The sequence below is a fragment of the Passer montanus genome, unplaced genomic scaffold, assembly GCF_014805655.1.
Source record: "Passer montanus isolate IOZ18808 unplaced genomic scaffold, ASM1480565v1 scaffold66, whole genome shotgun sequence".
Lineage (NCBI taxonomy): Eukaryota > Metazoa > Chordata > Aves > Passeriformes > Passeridae > Passer > Passer montanus.
In genome coordinates, this window is record NW_024371704.1 from 5,663,761 (window position 1) to 5,686,805 (window position 23,045).

General features: G+C 42.1%; 2 protein-coding genes across 3 annotated transcripts in view; one reads left to right on the plus strand and one right to left on the minus strand.

Annotated features, from left to right (window-relative positions):
* Positions 1-7,486, plus strand: part of MFSD6 (major facilitator superfamily domain containing 6) — a 25,096-nt gene extending 17,610 nt beyond the window's left edge. The window contains exons 4-8 of one of the 2 annotated variants that reach the window (XM_039728725.1): positions 71-232; positions 793-891; positions 2,690-2,970; positions 5,065-5,083; positions 5,296-5,438. In XM_039728725.1, coding sequence (XP_039584659.1) covers positions 71-232; positions 793-891; positions 2,690-2,970; positions 5,065-5,083; positions 5,296-5,306 — 572 coding nt within the window. In that variant the 3' untranslated portion in view covers positions 5,307-5,438. Of the gene's footprint in view, positions 1-70; positions 233-792; positions 892-2,689; positions 2,971-5,064; positions 5,084-5,295 lie in introns of both variants that reach the window. The other variant, XM_039728723.1, reaches the window with a different exon arrangement.
* On the minus strand, positions 7,482-22,675 carry NEMP2 (nuclear envelope integral membrane protein 2). Its single transcript, XM_039728726.1, has 9 exons — positions 22,627-22,675; positions 20,205-20,320; positions 18,511-18,739; positions 18,265-18,337; positions 17,163-17,256; positions 16,361-16,475; positions 15,497-15,722; positions 13,049-13,225; positions 7,482-10,946 (listed from the first exon to the last, which is right to left on the minus strand). The coding sequence occupies exons 2-9, from the start codon at positions 20,292-20,294 to the stop codon at positions 10,721-10,723; spliced, it is 1,230 nt and encodes a 409-aa protein (XP_039584660.1). The 5' UTR covers positions 20,295-20,320; positions 22,627-22,675; the 3' UTR covers positions 7,482-10,720.
* Positions 22,676-23,045: the final 370 nt, after the last annotated feature.

A 23,045-nucleotide genomic window follows, 5' to 3' on the forward strand; every position in this document is an offset into this window, starting at 1 on the left:
GTGCAGTGGCTCAGATGTTGTGCTGGCACCCCGTGGCCCTGGTGCTCCTGACAAAGTCTGCTTTCTGCAGGTGTCACACATGCAGCAATCTGGGCAGCCTGCATCTCGTACCTGAGCGCGGCCGTGCCTCCGGAGCTCAGGACGTCGGCACAGGGAATACTGCAAGGTCTCCACCTGGGGCTGGGCAGAGGATGTGGAGCCATGGTTGGAGGGGTTTTGGTCAATTACTTCGGTAAGGAAAAGTAATACTGGAAATTTTAGTTTTCTTTATTCTGGTTTTACCAAACTGTCGGGTTTAAACTTATTTATGCTGTAGGTATTGTTATACGTTAAGGAGTTGTACACTTTGTATACAGCATCATTGAACTTCTCAGGGTGGGGAGGGCCTTGAGATCTCCAGTCCAGGCCCCTGATTCAGGCAAGGTCAGCACTGCATTCAGACCAAATTGCTCATGGCTTTGTTCTGTCATTGTTCCAGATTGATTCAATATGTTACACGTAGATATTTTCATTATTGTGTCTAATACCTAACCTCATCTGTAAGATGAATGAATCCTTTATGAGAGAATAGGTTGATACTATAAAGCCTCTTGATGAACAAATGAGAATCTAATTACTTGCTTAAAAATCCTTTACAAAGCCTGTTGAAGAAGTGATGGGGGAGGAAAATGTAATGAAACAAGCTAATAAGAGTCTACATGGGCAATATGTAGCCAAGAAGCACATAATGCTGACTCATTTTATTTTATTAAGTAAGTAGCTTCTCAATTTAGGAAAAAAATCTCATTACAGGTCCTGCTGCCACATTCAGAGGAATAGGGATGGCTTGTTTAGTGATTCTGCTTCTGTTTGCACTGATCCAGTGGATGTTGGTTCCTGATGAAGAAGAAGGTAAATGTTCATGTCACAGAGACACTACAGAATTAGAAGTAGTGAAAGAAAAAGATCTCTATGTAGCTACTCCTGCAGCTTTACTTTTGTATGTTTGGTGTCTTGACTCAACTGATTTTGACAAAACAGCTCATTTTCAAGTGGGAAGTTTTTGTCCTGAGCAATGAAGAAATTGAAGTGGTATGCTGCTGCTCCTGCAAGAAGGGCAGCATTGAGTTCTTGAGTGTCCATAGAAGGAAAGCATGATAGATTTTGCTGCCTGTATGTCCTCTCAGTTCTGAGAATCCTTAGGTTAGTCTTCACAGCTGTAGTGAGTCATTTCAGTTACATCAATTCGTTAAGGTCACCTCAATCCCACTTTGTGCTCTCATATTCTGCCAGTCGAAGCCACCTGCTAGAAATTGTAGAGGTGGCTTCAGAGGACAAAAAAATTATATAGATTTTTTTTTAAACCTGAGATTCTCCCCTGTGGTGGTACTTGAACTTTTAAATCTCTGTCTTCATCAATATAAAGGCAACCAGAAACTAAATACTTGGAGCAAAGTTAGAGGTTTACCATGCATTAATTCTTAAAAGGACAATAAAAGTCTGGCTAACTGTGAAAAGTCATGAATTTTTGAGCTGCTTTTTACCCAAATACTTTCCAGTATGAGTTTTGAGTATGAAATGAAAGTTAGGTTTTTTTTAGCTGGAATATTAAATTAACTAGTTATCAAGCTGCCTGTACTGAAGTGTTCACATATGTATTTTGCTAGTGTTTTCTTCACCTGTGTTCAAATTATAATGGCAAAAAATGGAAAGGTGAAAAGGCAATTTGCTGCTTCATTTTCCTGTCAGCATTCAGTTAATTACAAATGAATCTACAAAAGGCCAGTTTGTTCATAGTGGCCTTGTTTTCTTTGTTTCTGTCTTTGGTTTTCATTTAATACACACTATCCATTTTAACAGTGTGTATATTAATTTAAAGCATGACAGTAATTAAGCTGCTTTCAAGCAGACCAGTTGGATGAGTAAAATTAAGTATGTGGTCAAGTGTGTACAGAATTAGTCTCTTCATTTCTTCACTCCTTGAGAACATCTAGCCCTTGCTTAAAATACCCAGTACTATCTAGGAGTTCGTAAACCAAATGTAATTTTATAATTTTGAAAAAAAATATCCTCTTAATCTGTAAAATATTGTCTTTGGAAAAAAATTTTTTTTTCAAAGTTTACAGAATATGTTTTTACAGAAAGCACAGAGCTATTGCTGAAAATATCCCCCAGTTACTAAAAATCTGTTTCATTATTTTTTGTATGAATACTCTGGCTCTTCAGGATTGTAAGGCACATTGTGTTGGGTCATGGCAGTCATTTTATGGATGACATTTCAAGATAGTTACAAAAACTATTACAGTTTATTGGAAGACCTGAGATGTAAAGGTCTCTAGGGAGGATTTCTTCCTTTACCTGAAACTCTTTGACAGATACTTTGTGTCTTCCAGTGTGTCACCATCCTTAATTCTTGTCTCACTAGCTGCAGAACTCCATGGGAGCTCTTTGCTGGGAACAGCTGGAGTTTTTCGTGCTCCTCAGGCCCCGTGCAGTGGCACAGCAGCTGCTCTCCTCAGGCACCACCACGTTTCCCTAACCAGACCGTGCTGTGTCTGGCTCCTGGTGCCTCGTGCCAGTGTTCTGCTTTCAGGGCAGTGATAACCACGGTGTGAAAGCAAGGAACACTTCATGCTCGTTGTCTGCTTCAGGGTTGTTCTTTTTTTAAGCTTGTTGGCTTTGCCAGTGATGATTTTGTTTTAAACTTCAGAAAAGACAATGCTGGCGGAAAGGATTCCAGTGCCTTCCAGTCCTGTTCCCATAGCAACTATTGACCTTGTGCAACAGCAGTCGGAAGATATCATGCCTCGGACTGAGCCCAGACTCCCTCCAAAGAAAACTAAACACCAGGAAGAGCAGGAGGATGTGAACAAGCCTGCCTGGGGCATCAGTTCTTCTCCATGGGTCACCTTAGCTTATGCTGTCTACCAGATAAAAGAGATGGTTAAACTATCCAAAACCAATCCCACTCCTGAGAATCAGCCTTTACAGGTAATCTTCTAATGTTCAGGAAGCTTTTATGTAATTTTAGCTGCTTTAAAACCTTTATAGCTCTGTAAATCTGTTAGTACCTGGTAGGTATTTTCTGTCAGCTTATAGTAAAACTGGACTTGTGCACAGTAGATGAAATAGAGTTGTTTCCTATGTATAATGTAGCAGGAGTAACTTTGCAAGTAGTATCTTCCTGAAGATGGTAGAAGAGACAGAAAGGGACTCTGTATTACAGACTTGGATATATTTGGATTCCTTTTAAGTTTACATTTCTTTTCATATTAGTTGGAATCTGCAGGTTATGCATTTTGTAAAATTTACAAGGTGATAATTGAACAGGAATATACACAGCTTCTTAACGCACTGTAAAATTATTTTTATTTAGTTTTGCTTAGATGATGCTGTCAGACGTGTATGGCTGCTGATTGGATACAGAACCTTTTTTTCACATGAAGTTAATCTCTTTTTTACCTAGAGTTACACCAGATAAGAGCCAGTCTGTGACTGAAAAATATCTGGTGGCTGGTGCTTACTGTGCACCATTACCCTTCTGTTCAGTCTCCCCACAGAGCAGCTTGCAGTGGCTGCCTCAGTGGTCAGATGGGCTTGGATCTTGAACTTGCAAGGCTCTGGCCATGCCTTTCTAACTGGAGCTGCAGCACACTGCTGAGCCAAGTAGGGAGGTGCTGTCAGGGTTTGGAACAGCAGGGTCAGTCTCAGCCCTGTGTTTACCTGTCTGAAGTTCAGGGTGGGTGAGGTTCCTTCTTGCACCCAGTAGGCGTTAACACAGAAATGCTTTTTCCACAAGTGCTGTCTTTAGAAATGGGTAATTTGGGATGGGAGTGTGAATCAGCAGAGCTGGGTGTAGGAATTTCACCTGGTCAGTGACCTCCTTGCCTTCCTTACTTGACTTTATTCTTGGAAATATGTTAGAGGCAGGCTTAGGTTGGCTGGGGGTTTTGTTTGGTTTTGACCTTTCCAGAGTCAAAGAATGTGAGTTGAAGATACCACAAGGTCTCTGACATCAAAATAATGTGTCCAGACAGACTGCTCAGTTTCCCATTGCTAATGTACTCAGGTTAGTGTAAGCTGCTCTCTGTTAAATCAGAGAAAAGAAGTTACACAGAACTCAGGCAATGAACATGGCAAGAAAATAATATTTTGCAGGTGTGTGGTGTCTGAGAGTGACTTGTCCAGCACTGCCAGACACAACCCAGCTGCTTCCCTGAGCACTGTGAAGTGCCAGAAGGGCTTTTGTGCCTGTTCTCTAAGGCACATGTTCTCTTTACAATGCTTTTATTCCTGTAAAAATCCAGTGCTGATACAAAAGTACTTCTTGATAATGTGCTAAAATTCTCTGCACCAAGGAAATTGTACCATTTTCTTTGTCATGTGTATTCTCCAAAATTTCTCGTCCCTGTTTCTGGAGTATACTCCAAGAGGACAAACTTGCTTCAAACTATTTCAGGTTTTGCACTCAGTCATTTATTTTAGGCTGATAATATTAAAATACTGAAAGTAGGAAAAGGCTGCCAAGCTCTCTTATTAAATTTGTTAAATAGCTTCCTTAAAATGAAATTGGTCATTTGGAAGGAGGGTCAGTGCACAGAGAACTAGGGACAAAAATGATTCCTTCTTCCTTAAGATTTTGGATCAGTTTTGCTTCTGCTTGCTCATAGTCCTTCAGACAAAGGGACATAGTAGACTTATTCTCTATGCTTAAGTGCAAAACAAATCATCCTAGGCAGTGCATGATCTTCTAATGAAATGTGTTAGTGTGGAGATTTGCTGTTTCAGCCCTGGGAATGTAACTGGTGCTCTTATGTTCCCTGATAAGGCTTGTTTGAGAAGACTGGATAGATTTGTACATCAATATAGCAAAAATTCTGCCAGTCAGAAAGTCTCAGCAGTATCTTGGGGAGGGTGGGATCAACTGAGAAAAGCTGTATTTAAGAAGCGTGGGGGGAAAAAAAAAAGTAATAGACTTGCTTAGTCATAAGAATTATCTTGTCTAAACGCTTTGAAGTCCAGTTAATTGTTTTTTTCCCCTTGAAACACAAGTTTGTTTTTTGCATGCTTCTTGGGAAAGTGCAGTTAGGAAAAGATATGGAAGGTAAGCTGCTGTCTGCTTGCTATTAGTGTCATCTGGATTTGAATGTATTACTTTGGCTTTGCTGCTTTAAATTTGACTTGTTATGTTGCATTCAAAGCAAGTGCTTTGTGACGTTCCAGCAGTGCCTGAATGCATCTGGGGGGTGCCAGTGGGGACAGTGCCCTGAGTATTTGTGTTGACTTTTTGTATGTAATCCTTCCCCCTCTTTTTAGAAAACCAATGAGAATTGCAGTGCTTCATCAGCCAGCTCAGCAAGACAACCCCAAAATCCAACAGATTCTGAGCAGTCCAGAAATTGTTCGGCACCAACACCTACAGCACCATCAGATTCCCAAGCAGATGGCAACCATGTGGTGTCAGATCATGCTGCTCAGCCTGCTGCTGCAGGGCCCTGAGATTGCTCATCTTACCAAATCCAGTGCATGGAATTCTGCTTCTCACCTGGGAAACGCTGGAGTAGGAGCTCAAAAGTAGGACTTCCTTCATCTTAACAATCATAATGTGATGCAGTGCAAGCTTTTAACTATATAAAGAATATTCATATGACTACACAGAGCAACATGAGCAGGGAAGCCAAAAGGTCGGATTCTTGAGGGAAGTGATGTGGCCAGATATAATGGTAGGAAGAATTCTCAGCTGCTTTGCTAAAGCTGAGTCAAGTGCTATGAAATTTCTTTGCCATCTGTGGAAGAAAGGGAGTTCGCTCCTCATTTGTTGAGGCACAGTGTGTCTGACTTGATTGGATAATTTTTTTTCTTTAAATTTATTCCCAAATCACAATTAAATTACTTTTTAAGAGAATTTCCCTGAATAGTCTATGAGAAAATACCAGATCTAATAATTCTAGCAATGTCATGAAACTGTCTCTGGAAAGATTTCTCAGAAACAGAGTAGCTTAAGAAAGTCTATCTTAAAATTATGGTGAGGGATTAAGTAAACCACATGCATATTCAAAGAATACGTTTTTGAAGCTAATGTTCTGTTGTTTGAGATAGAAGTTTAGTTCTGCAAAGGAAAAGTTTTGAACTGGCGTTTTAGTGCACCACAAAAGCTGGAGGAAGGCTTCTGAAGAAGTCACCTCTGTGCTTGCAGCCCTGCACGTGGGCATAAGGTGGTGTGCATTTGGGTACTTTTTGGTTTGATGTTATATTGAGACAAGAATCTTTGATCCAGATTGCACAGCCTGAGATTGATCAATGATATTTTTGGGTTTTTTATTTCATCATCTATAGAGGGGTTTATTTAATGCAGTGTAGTTATTATGGTTATTTATTAAGAAAAGAGTAAGCTTTAAGTGCCTAGGGAAGTTGGGGGGGTAGGGAGGAATCACCTAAAAATCTTAAATGTTTAGGATTGTAGGGGCAAAGTAGTGGATGCAGAAATCAAGTAGAGTGAGAGATTCTCCGGAGGAAGCAAATGTAACTCAACTGCAGTATGTTTAGGAAGTTACTTTGCCCAATGTCAAGACACTGGAGGACTTTGGATTATGTTTTGTTATGATTCTTAATAATGTCTGCAGCCAGCTCGTGCTGGTGCGTAGTGAAAATTGCTGCTGGAGGGAAATCCTTGGCCTCAGGGAAGAGTCGGGGCGGTTTAGTCAGGACACTGTTTTGGCCATTTTCTTAGATGAGCAGCTTGTTCTGGGAGATCCTGAGCACTCTGCTCCCATGGGACTGGGGAGCACTGCTCAGCTGCCCTCCTGGAAGTGAGATGTGTGTGAGGTACGCGGCCTTCTGTGGGGAAGGTCTGGGGGACTGAGCCAGAGGCAAGGCCAGCAGGAGCCCAGAGTCAGGGAGAAGAAGGTGGCAGCAGCTGAGCAGGAAAGGGGGTGCACAGGTTTACCCACTTTGACATCTGTTAGCTTGACTGAAGGGGTGTCCCATAGCTGTGCTTTAGCTGTGCTTTTAGAACAACCCACGTTCTGGCAGTGCCTGGGACCAACACCATAGACAATAAAAAGAAACATCAATGACTAGCCACTAGTTACTTTTTTTGCACTTGAACTTAAATGTACTGTACTCACATAAATCCTCATGACTTGTCTAAGTGTCCTTTAAAATCAGAAATGTATTTATTGTATGTTTGTATAACTTGGGGGAGAACTAAAGACTGAACAGGTGACAGGACAGAAGGATGTTAAAAATCATCTTGAGGCTAACCAACCATTTGTTGAGTTCATGCTGTATGGTGTTACCTCAGCTGCTACTGCATAGCACCTGGATTGTCAAGTGAAGAGCTTGTACACTGTGTTTACATTTCAGAATTGTGTATTTGAAATGCCTGCTCTTTTTGGAATTGTATAGTCATTCTATGTTGCAAAATGGACATGTACACCTGGATTTTGATATTTGTGAAACTGTAAAAACTGTGGTAAGAAATATAAAATATCCATAACATATTTAATACATGAATTTTTATTTTATTTGTTCATATTAGTGTCAGCAGTGAACATAACCAACCTGAAGTGAAAAGAATTCAGTGATAATGACCTTTTACTAAAGTCACTGGAGGATGCTGAACCAAGAGCCTGGGAACCACTGTGTTAAAATAGTATTTGATAATAAAATCTGACTGTAGGCATCAGTTCCCTTCTGTGGGGTGCAGGGGCTGTAAGGGACACAAACCCATGTGTGTTGTAAACTGGTCAGTGTGAAAGAGTGCAGGGCATCACTGTGAACACCACAGACAAAAATGTAATATGTAACATCCTTTGTGAAGGGAGAAAGGCTTTTGTAAGAGTTTGGGCAAGGGATTAATGCCTAGATTCTGTTCCTAGATTTTCTAGCTGAAAACCAAAACAACAGTACTTAACAATTGTGTTTCAGTAAGGCTGTGTCATCTCCACATATCACAGGAGCACTGTGCAAGTGAACAGGGCTCCAGTGACAGCAGCTGGTTTTGGTAGGTTTTGTTTATGGAACCCTTTCAGTGTTGGAACAGGCTTGGGAGGATTTTTAAGGTCACTATTAGCTATCCACTAGGGTAGCCATCATCTTTCTCCTGCTGCTGCCATTCTGTTTTGCGTGCATTTAATAGTTTCCTGCTCTACTTTGGAGAGTATGTACCCATCCCTGCCAAACAATGCATCCCACAACTACAGACAGCGTGAGTTGATTTTTATTTAATTCTTACTGCTCTATAACTTTTTTCCTTGTTGAAGTAGGTGTACCTGGTATTCTTCTAAAATGTAAAATAAACTGGGGGGGGGGGGCGGGGGGCTTTTCCATTTAACATATTGCTTAGGTAAAATACTACCTTAATGTATAATCTGGGCTATTGTATGTAAATACATGTTATGTACTTACATACCTCCATATTGTGAAAGAGTCATCATCACTACCTCACTAAAGAGAGGACATTCAGAAAAACTGTCTCTGTAAGCTCAGACAAATCTGATTCTCTTCCTTGGCCTCAAATTGCTTGGATGGGAGTTCTTGGCTAACTATGAAGTACACTGAAAAAAAACTCTGTACTTCAAAACATGCAAAAAACATTAAGACATCTCTTTGAATATCCTTTGCCTAATCTGTAATGATTTCAAGTACTCCATTTTCATGATGATGACACAAAGACAAAATAAATCTGATTTGGTCTATGGTTATTGTTCAGGGGGGAGTTTTCACCCTTCTCCCAAACCAGCCAAGATAATGAGGCTGTCCTCTGTTTTCACAACTGCTTGCTCCTAGTGCCAGAGTCCCCCAAGCCAAACCTGACTTCCTGAGTGTGGATCAGCTGTGGATTTGGTAGCACCAGCCTCTCTTAGGGGTGAGTCTTGCTGCTAGTAGCCTTCCTAAACAGAACTCTTGCTCTGGTTTTGGATGTTCTTGACTTAACAGCGAGTGCATTTTGGATCACCTGCTTGACATGGCTTTTCTCTGCTAAACATGCTTTAGATTCTGCATAGGTACTTAAAATTTTATGGCACTAAAGGGTGTTAAGTGTCTCTTTACTGTAAAATGGAAGTGTTTCTTTTAAACTGAAGCAATATAAAGGAGAAAAGACCACATCAGTAAGGCTTTAGGGCTTTCAAGCACCAGCTCTGAGTCCTTTGTTACACAGAGGAGCTCTTGGATTATGGTATGGCCGCACTTTTTAGCACCATTGGAGGTAACAGGTTTTGTCCTTGCTGCAGCAATGGACAAAGAGAACCCAGAACAGCACCTGCACTGCTGAAGTCATGCTCCACCACTAGGCATGTTATCAGGAACAGATAAAGCAGACAGATCCCAGGCTGACATGCCCTTCTTGAGCACCAACTGCTCCCCACTGCTTACAGTTCCCAGTGGGTTTGTGAGATCAGACGGTGAATTAATCAGAATTAACAATCTTTTGTTTTCTGCAGTTTGTAGGACAGGAAAGGAAAACAGCAAAGTTTCTCTGAGAAGAGAAGAATAAAGGGAGGGACAGTCTAAAGAACAAAAGAAAGAAATTACATCTGCAGGTGGATGAACTGAGGTACACACACTACTCTCTAGCCTAGGACTGTGTAAACATGAGCTGAAAGACACGTGACTGCCTAAATTTCTTTTTGGTCCTCCCCACTTCTCCTGTGACAAGTCCCACAGGTGGCTGAGAAGGGAAAGGTAAAAGCTATCTTCCCTCATTGTTTTGCCAGAAATGATTTTCTGCTTCTTAACTCAGTGAACAAACTACTGAGTACTCTGGGGCCAGTGGAGCTCAGAGTGGGTTATCTGCATTCCCAGTTCCAGGCTCACAGCAGCACTCTGCCTCTGCTAGTAGCAGTTTCTCCAAGCAGCTGAAACAGCCTTTGTGGCCTTTTTGGGACTCTCCAGAGGCCTGCAATAGACAGCAGCACCTGCCTGAAGTAAGCTGACACTGAAACCAAAGGCAATAACAAAAATGTTTAGGGATGGAAAACCTCTCCTAAACCATTGTCAGAGGTGGAGAAGCAGAGGGCTAGAGAAAGGCTTAGCAGAAGATCTGTACAAGAGGGAAGAAAGTATGTAAATGAACTAAGACTTGGAAAGAATAAAATGCAGTGTAACTACAGCAGAGGTCAAGAACAGAATAATATGGGCGGAGGGTGAAAAGTCAGGCAGCACTGAGGAACAAGGGGAGCTGAAAACTAAAGGCAGAGGCAGTATGAACCTAACAGACCAGCCCAGCCAGAAGAGGAAACAAACCTTGTTCAGCTGCATCAACTCTATAAAAAGTCTCACAACAAACACAATTTACAGACAATCTAAGAGCATTATCAGAAGTCTTGACACAGAGGGTACTTAGTAAAAGCAGAGTATTAAAAATGGCTTTTCCTCCCTCTAGTGCTCTGCACAGAGGACTTGACGATGGAAAGGGCCAAAACAGATTCTCTGTTTACTAGAGGTAGTGTCCTTGGTAAAAGAAGGCATCCTGGTGGACAGGCTGCCTCCAGTACTTGCCTTGGAAATGCACAATGTTTGTTTCCCTAGTGAAAATTCCCATAGCATGAGATTCCTCTTCACTTGAACAGCCCCTGTGGTAATCAGGTAACATCGGTGATACAGGAAACAGTTGTTTTCAAAAATCCTTCTTTGTCCACCAGCAACCACAAGAAAAGGCCAAGTGCGAGTTCTCATTCTGTATCCTCCCTTTCTAGGAGAAGTGTGTTTTCTGTCTTTTTTTGTTATTTCTCAAAGCTCAGAGCAACTCAGTAGCATATGGAAATGGAATTTGTGTATGCATTTCATCTTCATTCTCCTCATCTTCTTCATGGACAGAATTGGCTGGCTCATCTTGCTCAGGCTGTGCCCTTGTCTCAAACAGCTGCTCTTCCAGGAAGAAGCTCCCAATGCCATACTGCTCATCATGTGCCTTTGTTTCTGCAGGTGAGACGTGGGGAGATCCCAGAACAAAAGCTGCAAACCTGCCAGATTTTGAAAGGGAGAAGTTATCAGCTGGGAAATTAAAAGAAGAAATACTGTAAAGTCTAGGAGTATTGCTATTTAGGAAGGAGTGTTGTAAGGACATCCCTACAGGCAGTGCAGATGAGGGGAAGTTCCAATAATGGGTGGCAACAACTACAAATATTGATTTTCCCAGCTCATCTTTTCAGTATTTTCTGTAGAAGTAACTTTTGCTCTTCTGGAAACCTGCAAGGTCTTGTGACTAAGCAAGAAGATCTAACTTCGTTTTCACATCTTGTCAGTACATGCAGGGTAATCTGGAGTAAGCATTTGTACAGTGGGGTAGTTGGTACTTTAGCTTCTAAAAATAAATTAAAGCTGTAGCATATTTGAGACAAAGGCTGTAAGAATTCAGGTGTGTTGATATTGCTAATGGAAGGAAAAAATGGCAAGAGTTCTGCACTCCTACGTTGTATGTAGTCACCTTGTTGCTGGTGCTGTGTGTGCACTGTGGGCAAGCTGAGCTGAAGTCTTCCCAAAGAATTCCTGCCTCTGGTGAAACTGGAGCTGCAGACTGGCAATTCTGCAGCTGCTCCAAGTAAATGCCAGAACAAAGCATGAACTTAGCACTGTCCCTATACTGCAATCCCCCACAAATCCTCCTTTCAGTGGGATTTAACTCCATTGAGGAGAGAAGCCAGAACAAAGCATGAACTTAGCACTGTCCCTATACTGCAATCCCTCACAAATCCTCCTTTCAGTGGGCAACTCCATTGAGGAGAGAGAACAGAGCTGGAGGTTTCTGGCAAGAGTGTGGGAACAGACGGCAGTTCTGACACCTGGGTAAGTGTCGACAGCATCAGAGAAATGTATGAAAAAGGAAATGCAGCTACATTCTGGAGTTCTGGTAAACTGATCAATAATTTACATTTCTGTGAGATGAATGTCGTCACCTCGCTGTTCCTGGAAGCTCTGCTAGTCTAAATGGGGAACAGGTTTGCCAGGGATGAACCACAGTCTGATGCTTAATGGGAGCTGGGAAGGGTTCTCCAAATCTGATTGCTGTTGGTTCTCTGTTTTATTTCCCTTTTCACAACCAGTGAACAGTCTATAACAACTCTATTAATGAAGTGATGGCTGGAAAATATGTGTGTCTCAAGTTGTTCTATACATTTGGTGGTATTTAGTTCTACAATACAACAGTAAGCTTTCACTTTTTTATCTCTCCATCATTCTAAAGAAGGCAAGCAGCTTAGAAAGTAAGACTGTTTAACAGTAAATCTGTAAAACCTGGCAGAGAGGCTGTCTGCATGCCACTCCAAGGAAGATGAAGATTCTGAAACTGGGTTTAACTTGTTTCTGAATGAATTCTAAACTGACTGGGGTTCCTTTAAATTGTGACACTTGGTTCTGTGGCAAGGACTAAGTCTTTGGGGCTGGCTAATACATGAAACTCTGCTCTGATCTCTTCAAGTTTTTGTTTTGACAGGAATACACTGTTATGATTAATTTTATATTCTGCAGGCTTTTCTGGCTTTGCTTGCTTGACCCTTCCTGACCTATATTTGTCTTAGGTTTATCTCTTAAGCTATACATGGCACAGCTCTTCCACCTGTTCTACTTGCTCGTTGCAGGTATTGATTTCTTTCTCTGTATTCTTAGTCTTAGATAGTGATACTTCAAAAATAGGATTCCCTGACTGTGCAGATTTGCAGTTGGAGAGCTTAACATAGGTAATATTTGAGTTGGTATCTTCACTGTGCCCCAGTTTTACACCACAGAAGAGGGCACCGCTCTAAAACCTGGAGCAGGGCACTTTCACTGGTTAGAGAGCCACCAGGGTCACTGCAAGAGCTTACAGAGGCACTGTAGAAGCCTTTAAGTTCTATGACCATGAATCAGCTGTGAAGGTCTGCAAACTCCCAAGAGCAATTTGTGGTCAGGGAGGAACAAACAAATTCAATGCCACCAGCGAGTAATACCCTTGAGAGGTGTGGCTGTGGTCCTGAGTGGGATGTGCAAGATAAACACACCTGGAACAGTGCCTGAAGTGGCATTTATGTCTGCAGTGTGTTTAGGTGTGCAATGTGTTTCCTGCTTTAGAGGAGCCAGGTTTTCTTACCTGTGTGGAGCCTGGAGTTTGGATACAGCTATCCATGATGGGAAGTCAGGGCTCCTGCAGAATGAGCGCAGCTCCTCCAGAGCTCTGATAGTTTCACTCTCACCTTGCTCTCGATACTCCTCTTCAGTAAGGTATTTAAACACCATTTTTTTTGATTTAAAGTGATGCTTCATTTTTCTAGAACAAAATAATCAGTATTTATGAAGTCTTCTGGCAAGTAATTATCTGCCCTTTTTCTCTATACCTGCTATTAACATGCATTAGTCACCTCTACCCTTTTAAGAGAACAAGCTGCATTCTTACATTTGAGGGCAAGGTATGTAATGTTTGCTAGCCTGTTTACCCTAGGTCTTAACCAAAACTGCAGAATTTCACATGGTATTTAATGAGCTTTAGATCAGGTCCTTATTGTGTATGCATGGACTAAAATCTCACAGAATTAAAGAGATGGCTGCTTGCTCAGCCATTTTAAGGTGCAAAATGCAAAATGTGTCTGTGCAGAGACATGGGCTGAATCAAAACTCAGTCTGCATATGTTACTTCAAAGATAAGCAATGCTCTAAGCCTGTTGTGAGTTGTTTGTGTTGTTTACTAGCTAGCTTCTCTTAAATCTTGCTCTGAATTACAAAACTGAGTAGTCTGAGGCCAAAATGTTTACAATCTGATGGTTTTTTAGCTGCTGCGTAGCGATGTATAATATAATTAGATATAAATTAGAAAGTGTGCCATGTTCTGTTTCCTTCTGTCAACTGCTTTCAATTTAAATGTTGTGATGAGTTAAGATAAGCAAGGGATGGATGCCCATAAAACTTTCAGCTCTGTATAAAAACACCTGCTCCAACAGCAGCAGCATTCAACTTTCCTCCTTATATCTCTTTAAAGCAGAGAACTGTAGTTGTTGTTTAGGTCAAATGGTGAAGGATCTTGCTGGCTCAGTGGGATCCACTGTTCTTAACAAGAAATATTGCAAGACTCCAAATTATTTTGATGTATTTGCTGCTCTGAACTGTGTATCTGGCATCATGGCCTCACAGTCTGGTGCTGTGGCTTAAGGATTTTGAAACAGAAAAATTCAAAAGCCCTTATTCTCCTAAGAGAGATCACTTACAGAGCTCTGTTTCTTTATAGAAGCATCAGTTCATGAAAACCAAAAAGAAAGAACTACATGGAGAACAAGCTACAGTGTTTCAGAGTAAAACCTGAAAGTAAAGTAAAAGTGAACTTGTGGCCACATCATACTGATTCCAGAGTGTTCTGAACCTGCTTACAACAGGTGCTGATCTTACATGTTGCTTTTGAAATCGCTGTTGCTCCTCAGCTGCAGGCAAAAATTAGTCAACAATAAATGATAAATTCTTCCTAAAATAAAAAAGCTTAAACTCAGGCCACACTTCAGCATGTAAAAAGAGAAGACAAGACTAAAGCAATATGTTTTTCAAAACTAAACAGTGTGTATTTAAAAAAAACACCCCAGAACCTAATTATTTGTGTTGTATTATTTTGGTTATGCCAATTCTAGCTTTTGCCTCTTTCTACTTCTCTGTGGTTCAGCAAAGTCCACAGCTATGGAACAGTCTGTACTAAAGACTCTGAAGCTGGATGCCATCCATCACTGAAGGTAAAAAACAGATGTCAATTGGCAGGGCTTTTTAGAATCTTCATTTGAGTGTTGCACTTGTGCTAAAACATACTTCAAATTCAAGGATGAGCAAACACGTTGTTCCTGTATTGCTATTGCAAACACTTAGCAAGTTAAGGTGTACCTACTGCAAGCAGTTCCTCTTCCAAATCCACAATGTAAATGGGCCTCTAGGAATACTGAGGAATATCTCCATAGTTCTGATAGATTGCTTCCATGAATGACAGGGAGAAAAACTAAAACCATGGAGAACAATATTTTGTGGCCATGATAGATTGCTTCCATGAATGACAGGGAGAAAAAACCATGGAGAACAATATTTTGTGATTTTAGTCTCTGAACTCTCTTCAAGCTCCAAGGACTGTCACTTTTGAACAGCTGCATCCTTGGTGATGGTACAGTGTTTTATCCCTAAGATTCCATATGAGTTCCCTGCAGCTTCTCTCACTACACGTCAAACCAAGGCAGTATTGCTGCAGTCTCATCAATCAAACAGAAATGTTCTGGTTGCCATATGCTGTGGACTAGAAGGTGCTACATTTGTCCTTAAGAGCACAGTCACACTTCTCCATTATCCACAGAACAAAACTCGTGCTTAAAACTGCCAAGTGGAAAATAATTTCTGTGTCTCTGGACCTTAAACCTTTCCTAAGGCAGTTTTACATCTGGCAAAATTCTGAACTAGTACTAGAAATTCCTACACCATTATTGAAGTGTAGGGTTTTTTTCATGATCAGCTTCCAGTATTGAATAGCTTCCAGTATTTCCTGGTTCTCCCAGGACTTTGACATTGACAAACAGACACAGACCTGGCAATATGACAGGCAGCACCCAGGGGGTAACACAGGCCTTTGGAGCAGAGGCTGACTGCTATGACTGCATAAGCAACTTGAGGGATGGTGACACCAAAGTAGATCAGGACAAAGGCTGTTAATTGGAGCGTCCATGTGAACAAGGTTATGCTCAGCTCTGTGGTCAGTGGCCCATGCTGATAGCAAATGGCAAAGCTGGTAACCCCAACAGCCAGAAAATACCCTGTAGGAACAGAAAAGGACAGGGTGAAAAAAATGCAAACTATCCCTATAAACTTAAGTTTGCTTCACAAAGCTTGCAGCTCCTGTGAAGTGCAGCCTACTGATTCTTGTGTTGTCTTAGAGACATGATGTTTTATGTGCTTTCTATTTCCAGAATGTGCCAGGAGTTCACAAAGTTATCTCTGAACAGCTTTTAGCCAATGCTGTGGGCTGCACATGAATTCTCCTCAGGTGAGCATGTCGAGGCAGGTGCCAGATCAATAATAGGTTTGTCAGCCCCTGCAGCCACATCCCATTCCCAATGTGTGCATCCATTTCCCACATCCAACACACAGCAAACCAGAGGAGCTGCCCTTTTGCTCTTCCAGGGAAAGTATGTAACAAGAGCAAATAAATGAATAAATACTGCAAGCAAAATCTGCTCTTAGAACTAGTCCTCTACATCAAACTCGTTATTCAGTGATACAGTGTGAGTAAACACTCATTTGAGTGGATTAGGAACCTTTAGAATATTTCAACAGCTATGGCTTAGGAGAAAATAGAACTCTATATGAGTCACTTGATTTTTTATGGGCAGGTATTCATCTGATCACTAAATTAAACCAAAATCTGCAGCACATCTCTTGGTAATTTTCTTACCCAACAGGTACTTTTTATGTTCAGACCACAACCACTGTACATTCTCTTTGAAACAGTAAATAAAATAGAGAGAGACCATCCAGGAGCCACTCATTAAAATCCAGAAGGTACTGTGCTAGAAATTAAAAAAAAAAGAAAAGTAAATAAAACTTCATTAAAAAAATTCAAGCCAGAATCAGGACTATTGTTTCCAAAGGAACTCACAGGCAAAAACAGATGTGAAATTCTTTAGACCTACAGGGTTTGAGACTTCCACTGCACAGTCCTCTGCATGCTACAACAACACAGTATCAATTCCAAGCAGAGGAACTGCATCCCTGTATTTGTGTGTATCATGTCCTAATGTCACAGTATAACCATAATGGCATGTGTTCCCAATTAACATATCTCAGCAATATTATGGGAATGCACAAGCTTTGTAAAACTAAAGGAAAAATTCACATCTGCCTTACAATGAATTGTCTTTGGTGAATGGAAGAGAATCTGTTTCAGTTGCCACTGTATTTCTATTTAGATTGATTCACAGATTCAGAGATAAGCTTAGCTCCAGTTCAATGAAAATAATTTATGTTTCAGAATGAACTCTTGTACATCACCAACGCCTGGTCAGTTTAAACTCAGGAGGAAGCGAAATAGAATTTGACTCTGACCTAACTCTATTTACTTGATTCAAGCAATCCTGCAGTCATTTCAGTGCAGTTACCTGGCCACAAAACCAGAACAAGGTCAGAATCTGGCTCTGTACTGTCCCTTCTTGTTTTAGGATGATAACTATTATTTTGTTTTATAAATGTAGATTTACCCTTGGAATAAACCTTTTAAGTGTCAACAGGACAAAGACTAGCAGAGCAAGAACACCCAGTATTATTCCAGAAAGGTAAAAGAACTTGGCACTCCTGTAAAGAGAACAAGAGAGAATATGGTGAGAAGTATCATTTGTAATTGCTTAAGATGCCAACATTTGTAAAAACAGCAGTGATGGTCAATAAGAACTTAAATCAGCTGCAAGTTAGAGTTGTAGTAATATGGTTAACAGGCCCAGTTCAGGTATTAAATCTGTGTAAGGAAAAATTCCCAACAGATAGTTAAGGTCACTGGAGTTGTTAACAGGTTAAGAGACTGTGCTGGGGTTTTTTAAAGCTCATGCTACTTCTGATTGCATTGACCTTCTAGGCTCTAGTACACAGAAGAAAATGAAATAACCAATATGGTTCTGTACTGCAAGAGAAGTTTTATTTAATCTAAAATGCAGAAAATCCTCCACAAACCCACAAGGTTTTTTTTTCCTAAGTATATGTGCATTTTTAAATTTCATCTTCTTAATTCAGAGTTAATACTATAAAACCTATTGCTGCTCTGCTTGTTTTTAGAGGTGCCTCCTGACAATTATTTTATGACTCACTTTGCTTTGAAGTTGTGGGCACATATTTTGCTCTAACAACTGAGTATCCTCCCTTACGTGCTATGCAAAATGTGCATCAGAAGAAAGGCTGGCACAAAGGTGGGGGCAGAAGAGGCCCCAGATGATTTTATCCCAAACATTTCCCCCCAAGGAAAGGCATCATTAATAATCAGCATTATTTAGCATTCAGCTATCCCCAGTGGTCTACAAAAGGGAAAAGGAACTTTTCTGGTCCACACACTTGCCCACTGAGGATTGATTGTCCTGGTGTCCCCCAGTGCAGGAAGCTTGGATACAAAAACCCTAACACAGCTGACTGATAAACAGCGTTAGGCACGCCAAGGTATATCACAATCTGGCCAAACACAAATGGTATGAGGAAGTTTTAAATGTATATTCAGTTCCTTATTTCACTTTCCCAAAGAACTGCCTCTTCAGCTTAGCAAACAGACCAAAGATGCACAAGCTTTGGGAAAGAAGGTCAAAAGCAGCCAGTACTCACCTGCTCAGGCTGTTTGCAAAATGGAACAGAAAAATTCCAGCTACAAACAAAAACAAGAGCTTTCCATCTAGCACTAAAAAGGGGGGAAAGAAATAGAAATTGACTTTAGACTAATTCAATCTGAAATGCTGATTATACAATATATAAACAGAAAAGTCCCAGTCTTCTTACAGAAGAGATGGTACATTCAGTAGCACTGGCAATACCAAGCCATCTGTAATCTGAACTCAAAGATTTGGTACTTACTTTCTCTTTTCACCCGCACAATGTACGGTTCAATTTTGAAGGGTTGTATTTTGAAACAAACATCCTCTCCATATTGTTTTATGCTCAGAAAAGTTTCTGTACATGTCTCCGGCTTCCAGAGGATTTGAACAGCACATGCAACAAACTCAAAAACAGTTTCTGAATTCCTACAGTTGTTTTTTTCTGAAATAGGCTCAAACCGGAACTTTTCTCTGCTGTTAACTTTTATCTAGAAACAAAGAACAGAATACACAGAGAAGCAGCTCAGAATCACTGTGGGCTTTTGTGAACTATACTGCATATCAGCCATGCATGAGGTAATGAAAATCAATCTTAATTGTTTAGTATTGGTTATTTTTTTTATGCAAAGATTGTTTATAGTTAGCTTACAAGGTAATTCAGAGAACTCACCAGCAGCAAAGTTCAGTGGAGGGACCTCAATCCATCCAACAGCACAGTGGGTTTGGTTTTACTGTGGCACTTGCCCACACACAAATTTTCTAACAAAGCCAGAAATATCTGACTGACCACAGTTTGTTTTGTGAATGTTCATACCTCTCCTCCTTCCCCTCCTGAACTGTAACAAATTTGACTTGCCTTTCTTTACAATGTAATCTTCATGTTGGGGACATAAGAGGGATGAGGAAAATGAAAGATAGCAATTCAAATAGAAATTTTAAAAAATTACATAGAAATTTAAACAGAAGCACATTCCTGTTGAGTATTTTGGGGGTTTTTTGGCTGGTTGCCAGTGCCTTCCCCCACCAAACTGGTAAAAACTTGTCCATCTTCTAAGCTGAGGTGATTTTCCTGAGGATTCTGATACATTTATCAGGGCCTACCAGACAACAAAGACCCATCTGCAAAAAAGTGATGCAGCAGGTAACAAACCAGGTTTGTACTAGGAAAGGAGAAAAGGTGTCAGCAAGCAATTTGCTGTGGAAATAATCTAAACTTCCTGCTTTTAAACACTGACTCCAGGAAAGTTTGTGTGACTGATGGAAGGTTTTACCACCTGGAGCCTGCTACCATTCATAAAAACACCTGCAACATGTTCCTGAGGAAAACAGTCCTGGGAACAGACAAAGAGATGTTCTACTTTCTTATACCTGAGAGAAAAGTCCTCCAACAGAGATAAAATGAAAAGGTTTCCTTCCTTTGTCTGGAGACATACTTCTCAGGAAAGAAAAGGAACCATGGAGATGGTTAGCTCATTCCTGTAGCTGTTACTGCTGCCACTCTTGAAGGGATTTTTATTTGCTTCAAACTCATATCTACATGTGTGTCTTGTAAGATGACCCTCTGCTAGTCAGGAGAACCCACTGCTGCTGCTGTTTGTTCATTAGTCACAATCTAATGAGCCTTTGGTCTGCTGTGGTGAGAGACCCACAGAACTGCAAGTAGTCCTCAGATTTAGAAGTTCCATAAAGGCACTGGTGACAGGCAAAAGCATTTGTTGCAGAGGTTAACAGTGATCCACCAACAGAAAATAATACACAATCCTAAATTAATGTTTTTGTGGCACCATCATACTTTAAGCCAGAGACCAAACCTCACTGCATCCCAGCTGGAGGCTCATAATGCTGCATTTTTATCATGGTCCCAGCTATTTAATTCCATAGAGATACTGCCCTAATCTTGCTGGGAAAAGCTCACATGAAATGTACTGACTGACCCCCAGAACAGCCTCTCACCTGGATACTCGACCACAGGTACTGTAAATGAATGGTTCTGTTTTGCACATAGCAGTAACAGTTTTCATCCTGCTTCTGGATGACATCCATTTCCTGCAATAAGCTGCAGTTTTTACCTGGGGGGAGCAAAAAAGTTAATTTTAGGCATGTGTCAAATACAAATGTCTAATTACAGTCCATTTCATTGTTGTAAATGCTGACAGAAACATGTTCAATGTGATTTAGATGGAAATTCACATTGGACTTCTAATCAAGTCATTTAGGCACTAAAGTAAACTGTGACACCTTTGAGGAAAAAAAAAAAAAAGAAAAAAACCCCAACAAAACAGGGTGGTATTTTTAAAAAAATGTAATCCAGAAAAGCTTGGCTTCAGCGTCAGTGTTTTGATGGCACTGGAACAGGGCCTCTGGGCCAAATTCACTGCTGGCATGAGTGGGTGTAACTCCACCAGAGTTCCCTGTACCAGTGGTGAATGCAACTGTGGGAGTCTGAGCAGGTAAACAGACTTACATATTAACACAGTCATTTAGCACATGACACGGCTGCTGATCACAAAAGTCATACTCCTCTCCCTCAGAAATGTTTCTGATGTTAAATCACACAACTCTTCTTTTTGGAACACTTTTTCTCCTGTCCCAGTCCAGCCATGGCATGTAATAAGGAAACTGCACTGACAGCTCACCATAAATCGTTGAATTAGAGGTGTGAAATATTCTAATTGTGAATTGTTCTAACCCTCCTGAAACCTTAGTGAGCCCCTATGATCTCCAGAATTAAGATTACACTTTTGAGCAGAAATGGACCTAAAAGATTAATAGTGCAAAGTTTTACATACATTCTGATCTATATACATTGTAAAATATACCCTACAGTGCATTACCACACTGTTTCAAGAACATAATTAAAGAGAAGCATAGAGGAAATAATTACACATCCGAACAGAGGGACTCATCTAGCTTACTGAACAGAAAATGTAGGTCTCAGCCAAGCTCAGTAATAACTGCTAACATGCTGTCATGCACTCACAGCAGCACAATGGGTATGTGCAGTCTCAATCCAGACAAGGAGATGCTGTTTGCAGGTAAAAACCTGCTGTGTCTCTATAAGAAAGATGAAATTAAGCTAAATTATATTTTAACAAATTTAATGAAGCCAATGAAAAATACTGTGTGGATGTTCTTGCTTAGGTTTTTTATAACATTACAGAATTATTGTCCACACATGAACCTACTAAACTGGTTTAACCTTAAAATTTGGGCTTTTTTTCTTGTGGAAAAATTACCCATCGGATTAATTTTCATCCATGGCAAATCCAGTGGGAGGGAGCACAACCACTCGGACAAGCACTGGCTGTACCTTTAGAGAGGCACTTTCACAAAGTCATCGCACGATGCTACAAAAGGATTATTTGTCACTGACGTGCTGAGACTGACGCAGCAAGGAGGTGAGGCTGGGCACTACCCAGCCTAAAAGCAGGATAATCCAGCGACAGGAAATGGCAGGGCCAAAACACAGCCCAGAGTGTCCACACCTCCCCTGAAGGGCATCTTAGGATTTCCTGCCACTATGGATAAAAGTATCCATCCTTGTCAACGGCAATGTCATCCACGTGCAAGGCTGGCAAGTATTTTCTTACTACCCATAGTTTTAAGGTATTTTTCTTGAGAAAAAAATCAGCTGCTTGAGATGTTGCATCAGCTCCACAGAGTGAAACAATGGTGCTCCAAAAGGAGAGATGCTTCTGAATGGGTATCTCTGAGGTGGTGCTGGGTTTAGCTATTGGGAGGACACACAGGGGGAGTAACTCTCAAATTCTGAGACTCGAAGCAAAGAAATTCGAAATTATGAGCCACCAGCATCTGCTGCAAAATCCGGAGGACGCCCAAGACTCGAGAACGTCAATGCAAGGAGGAAGCCGGTTCTCGAGTTCCTAATTGCTACTACAACTGAGCACAGCCTGTAGGGGTTTGCCTGCCCTCAACTATGTTAACAAAAGATCTGTTCTGCAGCCGATTGCCCTGGCCCGAGCTCCTGAGGGAGTCGCACACCCAGAGGCAGCTCCCGGCGCCGCCCTTTGTGCGCCGCGGTCCCTTTGTCCGTGTGCGCCCGGGCCGGATCACAGCCGGTTCCCAGCGCCCCTGCCCGCCGGGGCCGTCCTGCGGGAGGGACCGGGAGCGCCCCGGGACAACAGGGGCACACGGCAAAGCGCCTCAGGCCGCGGCTGCCCCGGCTCGTTGCAGCTGCCGGCGGGGCCAGGGGCCCGGGCCCGCCGGCCGGGCAGCGCCATGTTGGGCGGCAGCGGAACCGCGGGGCGCAGGGACAGCGGGAGCGGAGCGTGTCCCCGCTCCCGAAGGGATGGGCGGAGGAACCCCGGCCTGGGAGCACCCGCCCTGCCCCGGGGCCGGGGGGGACGGGCAGTACCTGCTGGCGGCGCCTCCCCGCTGCCCGCGGCCGCCCCGGGCAGCGTCGCGGCCGGCGAAGGGCGGGGCACGGGCGGGGCGGCCCCGCTGCCCGCTCCCCCCGCGGCCCGGGCCGGGCTCCACCCGCGGCACCCCGGCCTTGTGCGGGGCTGAGGGCCCGTCTGCAGGGTCACACCCGCCCTCGCCTTCCGCGGGGTTGAGAGGGTGCAGTTGGAGAGGACGAAAACCATCGAAGGTAACAGCTCAGCCCAAAGCGTGTCCTTGCGTTGTGATCCCCTCAGAGTGAGAGCTGCCCTGTAAAGGTGTAAAGCAGTTCCAAAGCAAACGTGGACAGCTTGTGACACTTGCAGGCAGCCCAGGCGGTCACCCAGCTGGACGGGAGGCGGTGGATGTGCTCCTTACACACCCTGCTCCCAGCCC